Raw genomic sequence first — 21,865 nt, forward strand, 5'->3', positions numbered from 1 at the left:
TCGGAACTCTTTTTTTCATTCCAAATATTAAAATAAGTTTTGACGCTATTGTACAACCTAGTACTTGAGAAGCACGAATCTATGTCAACATATCAAGGCTTACTTTACTTTCATTCGTTAATAATAACTTCTTAACTATAGTTAATTAGGAAACATTTGATAAAAAAGTCTATTGTACACATAATTATGGTAACCACTCTGACTTTAAAAGTAAAAAAAAAAAAAAAAAAAAAAATTAGTTCGGTAATATTTCGCAGGTGCTGCCATGAAGTTAAAAATTTTCCTATTTCCGATGAATAGTAAACGCAGTACTAAATTAAGGAAGATATACATATAATACAATATTATCGCATTACAATTAAACATTCGAAGTTTTTTAAATTACATATATTATTGGTCAAAGATCGGTAAATAAATTCGTGTTTGTCTGTCCGCCAATATGGTGCGTCTCCGCCAACTGTTGTTGGAATTGAGAGCGAACGTTAAAATATGGTACATTTTTCTCATAACGCTAACAATCAATGTGGTTTTGTTTTTCGTGGAGCATTTCTACCTTTGGTGGCATCATTTGCTCCTGGCTTAGCAAAAGCCATTTAATGCGTAAAAATTCTTAAAATAAAATGTGCTATATACATGTTTATGGCCAGAGTTGGATACGATAAAATCGGAAACGCGTTCCCAGCAAATAACAAACTGCGAAAAATTATTGATTTCTAAAGCGAATGTTGGTCAAATTTAATGCAAGGATGAGAAAACCATAAGCTATAATATATAGCTAATAAGAGTTATATAAATATTTACTTTAAATTCATAAATTAGTTAATCAGCTATAAATAATACCACTGAAGGATGGAGATGGATTCGTTTTGCCATAACGTTTAGAACACCCGAAAGACGCTGTAGAGGCTTCATAAACTCTGTATATTCTAAGTAAGCATCAAGTTCGTCTGTTCGTCTGTCTGGGTCAAACATTCTTCTGATCGCAAAAATGAAGGTAATCGCTCCAAATTTGGCAGAAATATTTCAAGTTCAAGCCCAATCGGTCAAGGGGAATGACCACAGGCCAACATCAAGTAAGAAAGCAAAGAAATGCTCTGTATTAGTAAACTGCTCCGAAAAAACGTTACATATTCTCTTTTAATATAAAGTTTATGGGTGTAAAAGATTCGGCCTTAGTCGAATATAATTTCCTTACTTGTTTTTTTTTTTTTACTTGTTGATCTGAGTTGCTGGACTGCACAGATTATAACATGTGGTTTTTGATTGCTTGCTTGTAAGTTTGTTTTATCCGCACTCTTTACCCTTTGAAAATATTAAAGTTATTGGTCACTACAGAGATCATAATTGTTTTCAGCAATATATTATTGAGATTTTTATTATTATTTCTATTGTTATTATTGGTATTGTCCATTGACTATATATATGCATATATCTGGGTTGAACAGTATTTTACTATACAATGGATAGTGGCGCTTATATATGCCATTCATGAAATGTAGTTTATTTTGTTTATAATACCCAGACGTAAGAGAATGTATTATTATTTAAACGACAATGTGTGCGTGTAATTACTTATGCACAAAAGTGTTAACTATTTGATGTCAATCGAATTTCGCTTCGATCATTTTCACATTTGATTAATTGTTACACTTGATATGTTAATGTGTTTTTTTTTTTTTTTATTACATTTTAAATTTATTGAAAATTGATTTCATTGAATTGGATATTTATTTGAATTGATATTTTTATTACTTAAATTATTATGTAGAATGTGAAATTTATGTGTTCGCAACACCTGTTTAACATTAAAAAAGAGACATATGTAAATAACACATATAAAAAGTTGTTCTCCATTTCCTTCTATTATCGCTTGAATTGTTAACATACTTTTTTAAATGCGAGCAAAAAAAAAATATATGGGTAGAGTTCGGAAACTGTCGTCATATGTTTATAAAAATTGCTCGTGCGGCATAAATGAATCTCATTATTAAATGAATATAATAAAGTGCCAAGCAAAAAGCTTATTAACGTCTTGCGCTACTAGCTCAAGTCAAAGGCTTTCTTATCAGTTCTGGCCGGGTTATATCATTGCAAAATTTTTAAGAAATTTTAATAGATTTTGAAAGGAACTTTCAGATTGATATCTGCTATTTTTCACATATAACTAATGGGTATATGTAATAATATTTGTAGATTACGACAGATTGAGGTTATGCTAATTTTCCCGAAAATTTTTATAATTTTTAAGATAGAGGTTAAGTCAACTTTGGGACAATGTTTGGAGGTTATGTGTTGAGTTTATGGTAATTTTTTTTTGGTAGTCATTGAGAAGTTTTTAAGGTATAGGTTATGTTAATTTGGCGATAACGTTTTAAGGTTGTGTATTTATCTTCATATAGATTCACGTGACATACACAACATTTTCTACTTTGGCCGCACTGGAATCTCAAATATGGGTGTTTTTCTATAACCATTTTTCGTTAAACATATATCAAATAGTTCCTATAAACAGAATTTGAATTTGTTTAGCTTGTTTGAAAGGTATTTTCATATAGATTCCTGTGATGTTGACAGAAATCTTTTATATTTCCTAATGTGGAGATAATAGGCTGCTGAGTTGAACTGCAACTTAATTCTAAATGTTTAAAAGAGCTCGGTTAGGACGTTTACAGGTCTCTCTTAATGGATATAACATGTGTCTTTCGTAGTTAAATTCGAACTTATCTTCAGACCCCTATAAAACTGTATACTTTCAAAAGACCTTATTATGTTTTTTTATATGGCGATTTATTATTATTATTATTATTATTTTAATTTTAGACTAATGAATTGAATTCTTAGACTAAAAAAAGAGACATTGAGCACTAGCAACACAGGCTATCGGCTCTATATGGCGATTTAAATTAGTACGGTTTGAAAAGAAAAGCAATTTACTTATTTTAAAATTGAAGAGTAAACGGGTAAGAAAGTTGTATTCAGCCGCGACCAACTCTCTTATACCTATCACGGTCATCCTAAAAAGACTGAAAAAAAGAAAAGAACTAAATTTTCATTTTCTGTAGTATTGGTAAGGCGCGGCTGAGTTTTTCTGTTCCGATTTTCAGTTTGGATTATTTTCAAACTCTTTTGCAGACTTGTAGTCGAAATTTCCTTTTTGTGAAGAAGAAAATGTTTATCAAAGGATACTACATAAAACGACAGAAAGAGAAGATTTGAAACTTTATGAAGCTTGTTGCTGAGCGTTGTAAACATATTGAAAACGAATCAAGTTTTGATATACTATATATATATATATATATATATATTTGGTAGGCATAGCGAATTATTCCCCTTTTTATACAGTTTCTACAGCATCGCCCAAAGAATGTATGTTCAAATGTGTGTAGATTTATCTGCTCTAGAGTTTATGAATAACATACAAAACATTAATTTTTTTATTACTTTCGGAAAAGAGAAGTGTTCCCAGTTTACATGTACTGTAGGCTTGCAAGAACTTTTGCTGAACTTGAAGTCGATAGCTTCATCTCTACGGCCGGAAGAATGTTTACAATAGATCTTACACAGACGGCCAGTGGCCAAACGGACATGATTAAACCGATTTAGAATTTGATGCCGATCAAGGATAAAGACGCTTTCTTCTGGGCGTTGCAAACGTTTTGACAAATTTGTTCGGTGACGCGTTTAAAATAATTAATATAAATATAACAAATAAATATATATGTATATATATTATGGATATATGAAATATGTAATAGATACGTATATATAAATAAAGTATATAAATACAACAACAAAAAAAAAAAATAAAAAATAAAAAAGACTACAAAACCCCATATTATGATTTTAAACAATATTAAATGAAGACGGGTTGTGTAAATTGAAAAAAAAAAAAACAGTTGAAAACCTATGTAATGAAATTGTTCTAGTTACGCCCACTTCTATTAGTTTTATCAAACACTTTTTGTAGATCACATAATGCAGCTAATTTTTACGTTGCATAGCCAAGATTCAGCTCAAAGTAAATGCTTTTTTTTTGTGAAATTAATTTTTTACATAACTACTTAAATGCAATAACGGTACAACTCGCGATGTTTAAGCTAAAATATGTTCAATACTTTCATTTACACGTATATTAAACTATTAGGACAAACTATGAACGATTTATGTCAGTTAGTTGGAAATTTAAACAAAACCACCTGCTTGTGTGCAATTATTGAACTGTTAGCGTAATTGATATGCATTAAAAAGAACACATTAAGCTTTCATTAAACTTTTAAGAGAGAAAAGGAAAGCGATTTATATGAAGCGTTTGACTGGCAATTAAATGTTTCGTTTTTTTTTTATTTAAAAAGGTTTTTATATAATTCTTTTATTTTTCCAGAGTTAACATTTTACAGCATTAGGTATTAAATGCCTTTCCATGTATTTGATTCATATTTATTTATTTCAACAAGTTGGGATTTTTTTTTTTTTTTTTTTTTTGGTAAAGCATTGTGGATCGTTTCTGGTATAGCGTTCAATACTATTCGATACTAAAAAATAACTAATATTTACTTTTAATATGAAATTAATGGATATTAAAAAGGGGTGTCGCAAGGATCTACAAGCTGCAATACCTTTGACAGTATAGATTTAATTTTTAATCAAACTTTCGACATTCGTTTTATACCCGTCACCGAAGGATGTGGGGTATATTCATTTTGTCAAAACTCTTGCAACGTTCAAAAGGAAGCTTCAGAGACTCCATATAGTGTATATATATCCTTGGTTATCATCAAATTCGATTTAAGCATGTCCGTCTGTCCGTCTGTCCGTCTGTGTAATGTATATGTAGTAAACATTCTCTTAGCTGCAAAAATTAAGTTGTCGATTTCAAATTTGGCTGGAATATTATAAGTTCGAAGAACACGCCTACAGTACAACGTAAACTGAGAACACCTGTGCTTTTCAAAAGGAATAAATAATTGCTTTTTGCCCAAATGCTGCAACAGATAAATCTACAAAAACTGAAACGTATACTCTGTTTGCGATTGGAAAAAATTGACCACTCCTACCCAGTATTATAGTGACTTATAATTTCAATTTTCCTCCAATACTTTTATACAACGCGCAGAAACGAACTTCAAAAACTCCATAAAGTCTACAAAGCCTGGGCCAGTTTCAAATTTGGACAAACATGTCCGCCAGTTCGTCTGTCCATCTGTCTACTTTGTAGTATTTAAACTTTCTCCCGTTAACAAAAATGAAGATATCGCTTAGAAATGTCGAAGGACACGTCTACAACGCCCATATGCCTTTATGACAAAAGCTTTTATTTCGAACATGGAAAGAACCAACTGCGCCCGTTCCATATTGTAGAACAAGCAAAAATTTGTCCTTTGTTTTTTTTAGGATAACGATGATGGATATAAAAGATTGTTACTCGTTTTACTTACTTTCGATCTGTAGTTTTCTTTGGAAATCAATGTGAAATCATGAGAATCTGATTCTCATAATATTCACAAAGCTTTGTAAAATTCTCCCACGTTTAAAACATAGAATATACAAAACCCATTTTTCAATGAAAATGTCAAATGTGAAACAACGTCGGCATATTATTTATATAGTGAACAACTGGTACAATTAATAATTGACCGGAGGTGTTATTAAAAGCTATTATTAACACATAAAAGGAAACAAAAAAAAAAACAAGTAAGAAAATTAAATTCGGTTAGGACCGAATCTCTTATACCCGTCACCGTTATCCTAAAAAGGACAAAAGCAGTAAAAGAACATAATTTTCATGCTGAATAATATGGAGTAGGCGCAGCCGATTTGTTTTATTCTCAAAATAAAAATTTCTGAAAGGCAATGTAAATAAAACTTCGCGGGAGCATGGTTTAACCTCGTCTTGTTTAGGTTCCGTCCGGAATTGTAAGTAGTCCGTGCAAAATAATTGAAGAGAAATAGAAAGAACTAAAAAAATTTTCAAAATTTTTTGTTGCCATAAATTGTAACCTATAGCTAATTAATATCGACTTAAAATTAGGTACAAATCTTTAGCAAGTCCTCCTCCAGGATAAGCACAAAAATGGTTCTCCTAGTTGGAAAAGTATAAAACCATCATATTAGTTTTATATATAGCTTGTATCATTTTTATACCCATCACTGTAAGATGGGGATATACTCATTTTGTTTTTTCTTGGAATATAGGCAACACTCAAAAGGATACTCGAAAGATTCCGTATTTTTAATCAGAGTGAAATTCTGAATTGATTTCGCCATCTCCGTCCGTCTGTATGCCTGTGTGGTGTGTATTGTTAGCACTCTCCTGGTCGCAAAAATGAAGATATCGACTTAAAATTTGGTAAAAACATTGGAAGTTTCTGCAGTCAGGTTGACATTGAAAAAAAGCAAAATTGATCGGCGCAAAAGCGCACAATGGGGCATAAACTGAACGCAACTCAGGTTTTTTCTAACAAAAATGCTTGAATTCTTGCTCGTTACTCGGAAATTATAAAAGTTAGAATGGTAAAATTTTCATTTTACAAAACAGTCTACTCTTTAGGTCCGAAATTGGAACCAATCGGCCATGCCCACACAAAGTTACAAGTAATTAAATTTCATTTTTTCAATTTTTTGAGGTTTGATGGCTACGCTTGCAGAAGGCGAACAAGGCAGAATGATTGAAATTACTCTCCTAAATTATACCTTCCCCTGCCCAAAAACGAGTGAATTCTTAAATGAATTTGGTAGACACCACGACCTGGTGGATTAATTATCTCTTAGCAAAACCAGCGATATGAGTATGAAATAAAGAGAACTTGGAGAGTAGAATGCGAAAAGCGTAGCGGTGGGTATGCGAAATTCGGCCACCGCCGAATATAACTTTCTTACTTGTTCATTATTCAGTGTGGTTGTTCGTTTATTTTGAAAATTTGAAAGCTTATCACAAAGTTAACGGCAATCTATTAAAAATTCAAAGTTTAGTTTCAGGCTCGCGTAGAATTTGCTTTGAAAGCAAATTATATGTAAACTAAATTATTGTTTATCTATTTTAGAGCATTGCATTAATCGATAAGCTTGAAAGCTTCGTATAGAAATGTGAAAAAGACATAAATAATCGTCTTAAGCATAAGCTCGAGCTCCGAATGGAATGTGGTTTTAGGAAACTATCTCATTGCACTAATCTGCAAGGATCTAATAAATTCTATTAATGTTTTACAGCACATGTGTTTTTAAAAGTAAATTAAATTGATGACTTGAATCATTGAGCAAAGACTTCGAACAGAATAGTATGCAGCAAGAAAAGCTCGAACTTTCCGTAAGATTAGATAGGCGAAATGTGGTACTTTTACTTATGATTAAGTTAATAATTTGATGAACAAAATTAGTATAAAAGAATTTTTTTGGTCTTTTTTTAGTACCTGCAGCGAAGTGTGTTAGGGAAGGAGGCAAATGGTTTTGTTGTGTCGTAATTAGAGACCAAATCCAGGTTTCTACGACATTTTATATTTTCGTTGTTTTCAATGGAATGATATTTAGAAGGATTTTTCAAAATGTTAACTTAACGATGTTGACGAAACCCTGAACCAAGTTTTCCACTACCCTAAATACTTTCGAAACGTGTCTATAAGTACTGAACTAGCTATCTTAAATTGTCAGTGTAAAATTCAATTTTCACTTTAACACATGTATGGGAAACGTGAAACACGTTTGCACAGACACAAAGATATTTGCAATAACAAGGACCCTTTTGTTGTTTGTACATTATGTGCATAAAGAATTTAATTTTTTTTTCCCCAGACGAAATTTTCTTTTCATTGGAGCACGGGTGTACACTTAACAGTTACAATGTATTAAGGAAGTTCATTAGCCGACAAGTTTTTTGCCATGTTTCAAAGAAAAATTTTCTTAAATTCATGACTTTCTTGAAACTGTTCACATTTTGTGAGCCACTAATTTATTAAATACGACTGCTGCGAAGTTGGAGTTGATTTTCTGAGAAGCTGTGGCTGAAAACAGACAGACATATGCGAATTTTCGCCTTTTTAAACACTAACATATTTGTCATCAACGCTCGCAATTAATTTCCAATTGTTTTCTAGCTAACTGCATCTTTACGACAAGCCAACTTAACCATTTCCGTAACCTCAGCTGCTTTTTTTTCCAGTTTAATTCAAATTAATGTAATTTTAAATCGTTTCGTTTATTTTATATTTTAGGAAATGTGTTCAACATGATATAAAAAATGAAGAGTTTAGGAGCAAATATTCTCCTCTAAAGTAATAGCGAGATTAGGGAAAAAGTATTAAAAAAAAAAATCCTTGTGAACTAAAAAAAAGCAAAGAAAACCAAATAAACGGAAAAAGCAATATTTATAGCAACTCTTTTATAGCTCTTTGATATGAGAGTACTGTGAGTTTCGACATTTTGTCCTAAAATTAATTCTTAACCTTAAAATTTTGTCATAAGCAAGTTTGAAGAAAGAAATCGCTGCTTGTAGTTTGGCAATAACGTGGGCGGGAAAAACGCCAGACCTGAGAATCGCAGTGTCATCGGAAATTTTTTTTATTTGCAGGAACTTGAGACAAGCGTTTGCGATAGGTGCTACCTACGCCAGTTTAAAAGAAAAAATAATGTAGCATCGTAAATGAGATCCAGTTCTTTACATTTATTGAACGATAACTTGTAAACAACCTACACAGTACAAGTATCAATCCCTCACTTCTTTACGCCCAAAACTTCGGAAAATATGAGTACGCCAAGCATTATTTTAGGAAGCAACTAATTTCAATTTGCAGAATTTAATTGTACACCAAATATATGTAAGATCTCGTCAGTCCTTATTTGTATGCCCTGAAGCATAAATACTCTAACAGCAATTTCAGTAGACACGCTGTAGGGAAAATATTTTGTAAAGAGTTCCTAGAAAAAATTCCAAAGCCTTTTTCTCGTTTGATTAAGTAGTTTTTCTTTGCCTCAAACATATCAGATAATTGTAAGATTGAAGATATCCTCAAGTGGTGTTTCTCAAGGAATAGTAATATATGAGCATCGAATGTGAATAAAGCGAGTCTGCTTAGAGAATTCGATTTCAAGAAATTGAAAGAATGCTTTCATTTGTATTAAAAATAAAATTTCAAGCAATCATTGCGGGTATGGCCAACATTTTACGCCTCATTGCTTACATCAATTAGCTTTGAAACTTGGTTGGTTTTCTTTTTTTTTCTAATTTTCTAGCTTTTCGACAGGAGGTGCATACATAATTGCAAAGTTTGTTTTGTTTGCTTGTACGAGATAGCGTTCACAGTTATTCGATAACTATAGCGCAGGGCACATCGATTGCATTTGCATCGTGCATCATGCCTCAACTGTTAAAATAAAATTTAGTTATACCTGTTGCAGAGCTTACATTACGTTGCTAAAGTAAAGGTTGTATAAAAAACATATCTTGCAGGGCGCATGGATTGTTATGGATTGAATCATCAAAATTAATACATAAATTAAAAGTTGCAATGAGGTGGACTTTTCTCCAGAAAGCCACTGGAAAAATAAAATGTTGTCTGACATCTAAACTTATAGTGCTACTTTGAAAGCAGTTGACCCGTTCCTTTGGTTCTGACTGGGAATGAAGATAAACTTACCCAAGTCGTTCGTATTTGGTAAAAACGATAAACGATGACGTCTTAAAATTGCAAACTTTCGCTACAAAAGACTGATAGCTTCGGAAACTTGAACAGCCGTCGAGTGAAGCAAAACGTCTGAAATCCAAACCTTTTTTAGCTTTTGGATTTACCAAGTTCTAAAAATTTACTGTTCGAAATTTAGTCATATATATTCTAAACATTAGATATATACTTCCGTTTGTGACATTTTGCTCTGTACGATAAAATAGTAGCTTAAGTTTTCTAAAAAATATTTAAAAGTTGGCAATATTTGTCTGGGTCTGGGTCAGTTTCAAAAAAATGTTCTCATCAATCAATTATCAAGCCTGTGATTAACAAAATGCATTAGAAGTGCTATCCATTGATTCGAGGACATCTGTACCAAAAATCAATGTGAATATAAAATTTTTCTTTGTTAGTTTAAGATATCATATAATATTCAGAAAAATATAATGTTTTTTTTGCTTTGTATAGCTGTTATGTAAATGAGTTTTTTAGTTAGCCGGCTATCTCAAGTTTACAGTGTGCATGAAATTCGGTTTCTTGCTACTTTAATTACCTACCTGTCTGTAACAATTAGAAGCTAAAAAAAAAACTCTAATTCAAACGATGTTCCTAAGTTTAGCACATCCATAATGGGTCGCTTCTTCTTGGTACGTGCACTGAAAGCTATGTTATGAGTTTGTTGTAGTATGATGGCTTAAAAGTTTCCATTGATTCAAGAGTTTACACATTTTTCCTTCTGAATATTTATATATTCGCATGCAAAATGGTTGTTTATTACAATACATCGTCTTTTGTTATGTTATGACTAGACTTAAACTAGAGGTTATAAATTAAAGGCTTATATATGTATGCATCTTCGTTTGAAAGTTCCAATTTTGTAAAATACTTTTTTAAGCACTTTTTTCGTTTATTATGTAGTTCATCAAGGATTACACTGCCGAGTCAGTGATACTCATCAGTCAGTTTCGGCTTCACCGATTAAGTTGTTTCTATTTACCAGCGTGATTTTCTAAAATATTCAATTTATTTTAAAACAGACATAAACTCTCTTTTTTTTGTAATATACACTTACACAACGTAATTTAAAAGATCATTAACTACAACAGGATAAGGCGGTTGGGACCATGACGAAGCGTGAGCATGGGCATGAGCGTAATCGTGAGCTTGGGCGAAGGCATTGGCTGACGCCGCGCCGCCTGTACTAGGATGAGGAGCGGCGCCTCCTGCTCCGCCGGCTCCTCCACTTCCTCCTGCCCCTACACAGCCACCTTTACCACCTTTTCCTCCTTTACCGCCTGTGGAACCATCGGCACCATCAGGTCCATCAAGACCGTCGGCTCCATCTGGCCCACAAGGACCAGATGCATAATTAGCACTAGCAACTGCAAAAACAGCTGCACCACCGGCCGCACCCGCAGCACCACCACCGCCTCCTGCACCGCCACCAGCTCCACCAGCACTTGCAAGACTTGCGCCACCATCAGCGCCAGCGCCGCCGGAAGCACCACTAAATCCAACACCACCCGCTCCGCCACCACCGCCACCACCACCTGCACCAGCCCCACCTAGACTTCCGGCTCCTCCAAATCCCCCGAGCCCACCAAGTCCACTAGCACTACCAGCGCCTCCACCACCACCACCGCCTCCTCCAGCTATTACGCCTAGGCCCCCAGAACCACCTAACCCACCCAGACCTCCAGCGCTACCTGCTTGCCCTGCACCTCCGCCAGCGCTAGCAGAAACACCAGCTCCTCCTCCAAGTCCGCTAGCCACGTCAGCACTACTAAAACTATTGTAAAAACTAAGGCCACCAAAACCATCGTATCCGCCACTGCTACCAGTACCGCCGCTAAAACCAGCACCGCTGCTACCAACTACACCGCCCTCATCGCCTGAACTTCCCTGACTGCTGCTAGCACCATTGCCAGCACCATTGCCAGCACCATCGGTAGCACCATCGGCAGCACCATCGGCAGCACCACTACCAGTTCCGCTGCTAGCACCGTTGCCAGCACCGTTGCCAGCACTTTTGCCAGCACCACTGTCAGCACCGCTGCCAGCACCATCGGCGGCATCATCAGCAGCACCATTACCAGCTCCGCTGCTAGCACCGCTGTCAGCACCGTTGCCAGCTCCGCTGCTAGCACCGCTGCCAGCACCGTTGCCAGCACCGCTGTCAGCATTCTCGTTAGCACCTTTACCAGCTCCATTGCCACTATTGTCGTCAGCTCCGTTGGCAGCACCAGCATTAGCAGCGCCTCCAGTAGCCCCTCCTAAGCCACCAGAAGCACCGGCGTCAGCCGCAGCAGCATTAACTCCCCCACCAAGTCCGTCGTTTCCAGTCCAACCCCCAAAATCATAAGCAATACCAGAACTTTCGCCATTCCCAGTGCCACCGCCGCCAGCCCCGTATGAACCTAGGCCGCCCGCAGCATCTACAACCACACTACCACCATAAGCGCCGGCATCGCCTGCGTCACTCCCAACAGAAACCCCGGCTGCTGCCAGGACATCATCTAATTTTTCTACATATTCTCCTTCTAATCCAATTTTTGGTTTATAAGAGCCATCATCGGCACCTACTGGTGGATTATATGACCCATCGTCACCATTCGTACCACCGCCAGAACCGCCAGAGGCAGCACCAGCACTAGCACCATGACCAGCAACGGACACTAGTACGCCTGGATGTTGCACGACCACGTAATGATGATGGGGATCATGATGGCCTCCCGGCAAACTTACCAAAGGTAGAAAACTTGCCTTGGTAACGGAACCGTGCAGAGCGATTACAACGGTTAATAATAAAACCTTGAAATAAAATTGAAAACACACACCAAAAAAAAAAAAATTAATAGTATAATATAAAAATTTTACAAAATCCAGCAGCAACTTATCACAACATACCGACAATGTCCTCATTTTTTTTAACACATTGAACTAATTTTTTTTTTAAATATATTTTCTTTTAGTGTATAACACACAAAACTTTTCGATTTTCTCCGCTTCACTTCAATGTTCTGTCGTGCACTCGGAGATCGATTTAACTATGATTTTTGCAATACAGTGTTAAGCAATTTATAGGAACCAAGGTTGACGTCGGATCACTTTATGTAGAATGTTTACAAATTAGTCTACAATGCAATACAATATTAATACAGATAAATGCATTGATATATGTGTTATTGAGTTAAATAGTGTATGGGGTCGATTGGTAGTGGGTTGTAAAGTGTTTACTTTAAGGTTCTTTAAACTCAATGCAGCCATCGTAAGGCTTTACTTGGTGTAAGTAAATCACGAAGTCACAATGATCGGTACTAGCGCGTCAGAGCAGATCTTAAAAAAGATTGGTAAGATTCAGGACGCTCCGAATCTCATTTCTACTTTGATTCATTCGCAAATTGACCGGAGTCATCACTGCGTGCATTGAAATGAATTTATGAATGATACGAGCTATCACTATGAAAACACTTATCGAATATTTATCTACAAATATATGTATTTATATGTATGCGTTCAGAGTAGCGTGTAATATTTCTTAACATTTATTGACAATTATTAAAAAAATTCTTTTTACATACATTTGTTGGTATTTTTCTCTTAAAACCACTTACTGTGTTCTAATTTTATATGCGAACACTCGTACTACGATTTATATTAACAGAAACAATATTTATTATATATATTGTAACGTTTCAGATAAGTTAATAAATTCCAATATTTGTAAAATTCTATGCATTGCAGCTAAACATGAACTTGAAATAAGCTCTTAACCAGTTTAAGATTAGTAAACCGCTTTTTTTTTCTTCTATTTCCTTATATATTCCTTGGCAGATCTAGTCGAAGTGGGTGAAGATTGAAAACTACATGAAGACTTTTTCTTAATTAACATAAGAAAAACTGTCTCGATTTGTCAATCGAGAAAGAAGAAAATAATTACCGTTCGTTTCATAATTAATTTTTTTTCTTTCTTTTACTTAGGTGTTTAGGTTTAGGTGTTTTAAAAATAATTTAATTAATTAGAAATTCATTTACCGTATGCATAAGTATTTGTAATGAGTGTATATAATATTTCTTGTTCTCTCTATTTACTTTTTTACAGCTGATCAATGGTTAACACTGATATGTGTAATACAGGTTTAACAAGTTCACTTGAATCATTTGTCTTATTAATCTTTTTTAGGTTAATTTGTATTGTTCTGCATTCGCGCTGTAAAATAAATATTTTATGGAATAATGACGTAATTAGATTATTTTTCTGGTTTCTTATTTATATCGTATAGAAATGTTTATTATTAAATTTATTTCAAAATTACGAGGGAATTGCGTGGCGACTATGTTGTGTCCATCAAGAAATCCATTATTGCCATTATAATTATCATTATTATTATTGTTATTTTTAATAACAAATACAATTTCTTGCTATAAAGTAAAATTAATGGTAAACTTTTATTATCCAGAAATATATATGCGCAGCTTACGCAGCAATTTGATAATCTAAGTAATTCAGTCGTTATTGTAACTTTCTTTCTTTTAGCTAAGCTTCAAGTAAGATGTATATGAATAACAAAAGTTTGAAAGTTTTCAACTTTTTTAAGTTTAGAATCTTTCGCGTTCTGTCGCAAGCAAACTTATCTTCCTATTAAGATCGATATTAACTACAACATCAGTTGCCCAAGGTTAACAAGATGGCATCGTTGTCCACCTTGTATTAAAATTTCAATTATCGCGCGTTATTCATACGTGATATGGATATTTATCAAACAATTATTATTGAATAATATTTCCAAGCGAATGGAAATATTTTAATCATTATTCTTGAATAATTCTCCAATCATTCTTTATTCTCCGGTTTGGATGATGTATTAAGGCAATTTGCTTCACAGATGCATGTTTGGAAAATTTTCAAAAAAAAAAAATGCTTATAGGGATAGGGATGGATATTCCATAAAATCCGTATTCTATGAAAAATTAAATATACATTGCTAAGCATCGTGTGTTTAGGATTTTTGCGTTCATTTGAAAACAATTTGGCTCTTATTTGACAATGTGCGTATACCAGTCGTTATTATTTTTGTCTGAAAGTCTGTTCTGTCATTTTTTTTTTTTTTTTTTTTTTTTAGATATCTTATGCTATTTCAAATGGCAAAATAATAAAACGATCGTCTTCTGTGCTTCGAAATCTGAATATTGCTGAACCAACTACAGGCATGGAGTTCTCTTAAGTTTTTATTCATCGTAAGTGAATTTGCGAACAAAATTGTGCTACGTTCTATCTTTTTCTGAAAAGTAAATTAACGCAGGGGGCTAACGATGACCAGGCGCGAGAATTAGGCATCTATATACTCCAAGGAGTCCCGAATTGTATGAACATAATAATAAGCAGAAGAGGAGCATTGCCTTTCACCAAACCTTTTTCGCTACCATTTGCCTAAATTGATATGGGGATACAATACACCAAATAAATAGTTATTCTTCTTTATTTGTCTAGGAGATAAATACCATTATGATCCATAACAAAAATATGTAACATGACAAGGTTGGGAGTAATGTTATCTACGCCTTAAAATGCTTGAAGCTAGGCTTATAACGACGAAATGCATAAACCCAGCGACAATCACGCTTAGCAACTATCAGTAAACTGTCGGTTACACTTCACATATTCACCTTTGCTCGCAAGACGGAATAAGTGACAATTTTCATTAAAAGTTTTATAGAGGACTTATGTAGGAGAATCCAGTTCATAGTCAGTCTTATATCGTGGTAGAGCCAAGGAAATGTAGTGCCTAGAAATTCTACACGCGACAATAAAGCCAAATTCCTGCAGTACGACTAATGAGTCTACTATGCATTTAATAAGCTTAGCCACCAGACTGTTCTCATAAGGAGGAAGTATTCTGTGTGCTCCTAATCCAAGCTCACAAACGATGATTAAGAAAAGTTGAATCTGAACAGATTTCAAAAACTGTACATAACCATTATAAGTTGGTTATCAAACAACTAAGATATACCCGATAATAGGGCTAACTCGAAATTTATATAAAACTTCTTGTGGGATTTAAGGATCATAAAGATCCTTAGTCCACCTAAATTATTAATCACCGAGTGCACTTGAATGCCAATTTACTGTCGACGATGACCTCGATTTATTGGGAAATCTTTTTACAAGGTAAAGCTAAGAAATTTATATAAACATTTCACGTTTGCAACAAAAGCAGCATACAGATAGGCAATGGCGCATACAGTCAGGCAATTGTAAGAACTAAAAGCTATTCAGTATGTAGTTGTTATGATTGTAGAGTAATTTTTGGCTAAAGTTGATTGATCAACTGCTAAGCTATTCATAAGGTTTTTGAGAGTTTCAGCTGGATTTTCGTCTGATATGTCTTGCAATTCCTTGTTTTCAACCTTTTTGGTCCTGCAGGTCGTTCTTTGTTATTGACATCAAAATCATTACTTTTAAACCGTTCAAACCAAAACCGATCATGGGGATGTGATGGCAGTAAATTTCTTTAAATGAAGCAACAAAATTATTGAATGTCAACAATGCGATTTTGACGTTTCCATGAATAGCGTCTGTATATGTTGAATAACTCGACATTACTGAATGGGATGCTGTTTTTTTATTTTGTAGGGAAAGATGGAATTCATCGAATTTAATCGTTCCGTACATTGATACTTTGCATTACCATATTATTTTCACCAATAAATGTTGCTGATCAAAATACATGCAAGCACCCATCGGTAAGACCCTGTGTACTATAGATGTTTTTCGTATCTTCAACACCTATACGTATAGATAGTTACACTCTTGGAAAATTTAAAAAAAAAAGCCTTTATGTGCAGCCTTGTGCAGAGTAAGTGTAAGTGTAACAAATTTATTTCAATATAATTATTTCAATATTTTCTCTTTGACAATTTCTCCCAAAACGTGCATGTGTAAATATATAAATAAATATGCGCAAAAATTTAGATGCATATCATAATTGCGTAAAATCATATTCAGGCAAAATGAATTACAGTTTATCGGAAAGTTATTTACTCTGGTTTAAATTACGAACTCTTTGAATATTATTTATGGGCGGTAACAGCATTAATGTATGCTTACATTCGCAAACACGTTTATCCATTTGCATGTTTATTTATGCAAATGCGAAGTTCGATAGGAATTTCAATTATTTCAACCAGCTTTAATGGTGAAGAATGTTTTATGGAAATTTGAAAGTTATGTTAACATGACAGGAAAACTTCAAAATCCTATACTAAAGCGAATTGTCATTGCAATCATGTCGTGCTAAACTAAACTAGTTTTTCGATCTCTTATCATAAAATTGTTCTCCTGAAATTCAAATTATTATATAACAAAAAAAAAAAAAATGTAAAAAGTGTAATATCTTATGACGAATATAACAGCATAGGGTATTTAACGAGCAATGGTTGGCTTCATTCGTGTTCGAATGTTTTACGTATTTTTAGAATATAATTGAAATGAGTGGGGAAAAATTCATTTAAAACAAATTGTTTGATTTATATGAAATAATTTTTTCTCTAATTATGTGGTCCTATCTATATACATTTGATTTGTAGGTAAATGCACAGATATATAAACGTAATTGTACGCGTGTGGTTTCAATGTGCTTATGAAAGCAACCGCAATTGCACTTGTTTCTTGCCACTTGTTATTATGAATACATTCCCCTGTCAATCGATATGTGTTTGTCTATCGGTAAAATCATATTTAATGACTTTAACCGCACGCTGTCTTTTTCTTTTGTTTTTATATCCAAACTTTAACCTGCTTAGAAATTATAACTTATTTATCTAAATTGTACAACAGAAGTGTTTCTTATCTAATTAAGTGCATAAAAAAAGTATATAAAAAAAATTAATTTATTAGCATAGAAAACCAAAGAAAACAAGTAAGAAATTGATATTCGATTGCAACCGAACCTTTTATACCCACCATTGGTCATCCTATAGAATATTCAAAAAAGCAATAATATAAACTTGTATATTTTCGAATATTGTGTGTGTGTGTGGGGGGCGTGGCTGATTTTTGATATTCTTATAGAATAGTCTATGAGCAATGAACACAAGAAACATTAAGCAAAGCTGTTCTCAGTTTTGCTTGAGGGCGTTATACGCATGTTCTTTGATTTGCTTGGACCATTTCAGCCAACTAGTAAACTTTTCCCATTTTTGTACCGATATAACAGCATTGTTCGTAGGATGTGTTTTCAAATGTTGATACTTTTTTTTGTTGTAGTCTGTGAGTAATGAACAAAAACTCATTTTTTTACTTCTTTTGAAAAACGGAGGTGCGAGAGCCGTATTATACCGTAAGTGTATCCTTCGATCGACTTGGCCCATCTTCAATACCAACCTGCGTGCAAAAACTTCCATTTTTGGTGCCAAGTTTAAAGCTGAGAGCTTTATTTTCGCGGCTAGGAGAATATTTACAATAGACCTTACACAGGCGGCAAGATGGACGGACGGACATGCTTAAACTGATTCAGAATTTGATGCTGATCAAGGATATATATATATTTTGCGGGGGCTCTGAAGTTTCATTCTGAGCGTTGCCAACGTTTTGACAAAATGAGTATACCACTTATCCTTCGGTGATTAGTATAAAAAAAACGAACCATTACTTTGTATTTGCGTCAATTATATATGTAAGTTAGTGATACATGTATATATATATAAATATAGGAGAGAGAGAGAGAGAGCGAAAGATATGCTTTTTTCATTCACAGACTTGCTTTGAGGGTAAATGAAAAGTTCCCAGAACATAAACGATAAAACAAGTTTAGAATTGAAAGAATTACTTTGCATTTTTTGTTAAACTCAATAAATTACTAACGATACACATGTAGACCTATTGCAATTTCTATGTTTAAGATGTGATAAATGACGAAACACAGGAAATATAAATATTGTGAAAACCAGTGATTGCTCCACGACTTCAGTTTTGATATTTGCAAGAAGAGATTCTCGGAATTTATTAAGGATATTCTGTCAACTTTTCGATGCATCCTTGAATTATTAATTATGCGTAGTACGAACTATAAAGTGCACGGGCGTGGAAATTCAGTTCCATTTTCTGTGAATGCAGCAGCAGACAGCGATAGGTTTGGAAGACGTTTGCAAAGGAATTTGGGTTGGGTCCCGATTGCCACTCTTCCACCCTATGAAAATAGGTTGCTTCTGTTATCCTTACCGTCACTGGAGAAACGTAGATTTGTTCTTGAGGTTTCCTTCTTAATCAAATTAATAAATGGTACAATTGACTCGCCCACATTACTTCGTGAGATAGGCTTTAATGTCCCTAACCGCTTCTCTAGGCACTTTATCTTGATAAGGCGTAGTCAATGCAAATATAATTATGAACTGTTTAACCCGCTCAGAGTTGTTTGCAAGAACCTAAACGACGTCTATCACTTATTCTCATTAACGGACTCTTTCAAGTCCATTAAAGCAACATTGCTTAATACGCGCGATTTACCTATGTCGTACTTGAACTAAATTTTAACTTTAAAAAGTGATTATGAGTCGAAAATTAATTGTTATTAACTATTATCGGTTGCCAAGCTTATGCATGTTTGCGATGGCTGACATTTCTCTTTAAAGAAAACTAATTTCTTGTTTGCCACGATTTTTTGTTCAGATAGAAGATTAAAATGAAACTTCAAAGCGGCTTTTACGGTCTTTGTATGCATATGTAAAGTAAATGAAAACCCTTTCATTCCTTTCGAGAAAATATACCATTAGCATTTTTTGAACGACTTTCTACTTCTCAAGGTCAATTAGAGGACATTTTTGCTTTCATATCCAATGGTGTGCAAACTTTCGTACCAATGACTTATGATAAAAGAATTTTACCTTTGATTTATTCTAAAAAGCAGTTTTACGCTTTATACTGTAATAATAATACTCGTATATCGCGTCGCTCGAGCATGTCTCTTACTATCCCATTATACCGAATTGTACGATTTCTTAAGAATATATATGCCATTGTGATTTTTTTTAACAGATATATCACAATTACATATACATTTTTAAAATTTATACATATAGAGTATAGAATTGATTTAATTATTTAATTATTTGAAAAAAACATGAATTATGTGTGGGTTACATCCATTTCTAGTCGCATTTTGCATACTAATCACTTAACTGAAAAAGTTTAATTAGCTAAACTCGATTATTGCTGTCTAGGGTATAATAATTAATAAGTGCTCTCCAACAGCATTATACGTAACAATGTCAGTAAGGGGGACTGTTGTGCTTGCACTACTCTAAATATAGATATAGGACTTCTTGCGGAACTTTTCAGATGATGTACACTCTATAAGCTTGTAATAATCTCTTCATGTTTTCTTTCTAAAACTTTTAATATCAAAAATGCTTTTATCATTAAAGATATCCAAATACTGTCTAATCAGCCAATTAAGAAGACACAAATAATTCTTAGATCGATTGTTTGCAGAATGCAAATAATAATACTCTCGCCTTCTTATTGAGGTATTAAGCTTTCAGAGCAGTCAGAATTTCCCAATCGATTGTGTGTCATCCATCAAACGAAAAAAAAAAAAGTGCAGTTCTCTGTCTAAGTAGTTCCCATCATCCGCTAGAGTGCATAAAAATGTAATTAATTAATTTATTTGTTTATTTACTTAGCGCTTACTGCCATTTAAAATACTTCACATTTTAATGGGTTAATAAAAAAAAAAAAACAAATACTAATGAAATATCGCAAAGTTTATTTAATAAGCAATAATTAGCAACGGATATTACTTTGAATAAAGCGCTATCAACTCAATTTTCTTAAAACTCTATTAAATTATTACTAAATAGTGCATGAGTCTCTCTCTACTTGGACTATGAATTTCAAATAAAGTTAAATAAAAACGAGTAAGAAAATTATATTCGGTCGTGATCGAACCTTTTATACCCATCGTTGTTATCCTACTCTATAAAATGGAGATAGCGCGGCCGAATTTTTCTTTTTTTTATATATAAATAAAAGTGCTTGTCACATAGGCGTGTCCTTTGAAAAGTTTAGGTCAATTCTTAGGTCAAATTCTTTTGCAAATTTTTAAGCGATGTCTTCATTTTCGCTAATGTGAGAATGTTTGTTGTAACTACTACAACCTTGGGCAAACGGGTATATGGATAGACGTACAGACGGACGTGTTTAGGTGTACTTCAATTTTGAAACTGGCCAAGAATTTATACAATTTATGAGATTTTTAAAGCGTGTTTCTGCATGTTGGGTAGGCGTAGTCAATTTTTCCATTTCCGGACAGCTACCGCAGCGCCGCCCATTGAATATGCGTTCAAATTGTTGTACATCTGTTTTAGTTTATAAGTAATGAGGAAAAATGCAGTTTTTTATTCCTTTTGAAAATAAGAGGTGTTCTCAGTTTACGGGATACTGTGAGCGTGCCCTTCGACCGATTTGGTCCATTTTCAACGCCAAACTGTATACGAGAACTTCCAATGTTTCTGCCAAACTTAAAATTCATAGTTTCATTTTTGCGGACAGGGGAATGCTTACAAGTGACATTGCATAGACGGGCGGACAACCAGACGGACACATTTAAATCGATACGGAATGTAACGCTGATTAAGAATATATGTACCTTGTCAGGTCTCTGAAATTTCCTTCTGGGCGTTGCAAAAGTTTTGACAAACTGAATATACCCCTCATCTTTGGTCATGGGTACAATTCCCATTTCGATTGTCTATGTAAAGTAAAATTAAAAAAAAATCGCAGTGTTACAGTTTGACGAAGTCTTTAATTAAATGCCCTGAACCATTTCGCAAAAGATTTTTTCAAAGTTTGAGATCATATCGTCTTAGTAAACGTAATACTACGACCCAAATCATTATATTCTACACCATTTGATGAGCGAGAGTAAATTAAGCTTCTGCGGATATATGTAACATTTAGAGGGCCTTGAGATAGACCCACCTTTTATTATATTCATCGGTTCAGAATAACTTTTTGCATCGATTTAAGCTTGTCTGTCCGGCTGTCCGTTCGTCCGTCTTGTTTTTTTGGAATATTTTGATGAAATTTGGTACACCGTCGTGTTTTGGCCCAAGAATGGATACTATTTTGAAAATGGCTGGGATCGGACCCCCATATTAATCATTCGTCACATAAAGCCTTGTCTTTAAATGTCTTAAAAGTATATGAATAACTG

General features: G+C 34.0%; 1 protein-coding gene across 1 annotated transcript; it reads right to left on the reverse strand.

Moving 5' to 3' along the window:
- Positions 1 to 10,386: 10,386 nt before the first annotated feature.
- LOC119638884 (glycine-rich cell wall structural protein 1-like) lies at positions 10,387 to 12,705 on the reverse strand. Its single transcript, XM_038035967.1, has 3 exons — positions 12,561 to 12,705; positions 10,726 to 12,464; positions 10,387 to 10,662 (listed from the first exon to the last, which is right to left on the reverse strand). The coding sequence occupies exons 1-3, from the start codon at positions 12,573 to 12,575 to the stop codon at positions 10,647 to 10,649; spliced, it is 1,770 nt and encodes a 589-aa protein (XP_037891895.1). The 5' UTR covers positions 12,576 to 12,705; the 3' UTR covers positions 10,387 to 10,646.
- Positions 12,706 to 21,865: the final 9,160 nt, after the last annotated feature.

Source organism: Glossina fuscipes, unplaced genomic scaffold (assembly GCF_014805625.2).
Source record: "Glossina fuscipes isolate IAEA_lab_2018 unplaced genomic scaffold, Yale_Gfus_2 110, whole genome shotgun sequence".
Taxonomy (NCBI): Eukaryota; Metazoa; Arthropoda; class Insecta; order Diptera; family Glossinidae; genus Glossina; species Glossina fuscipes.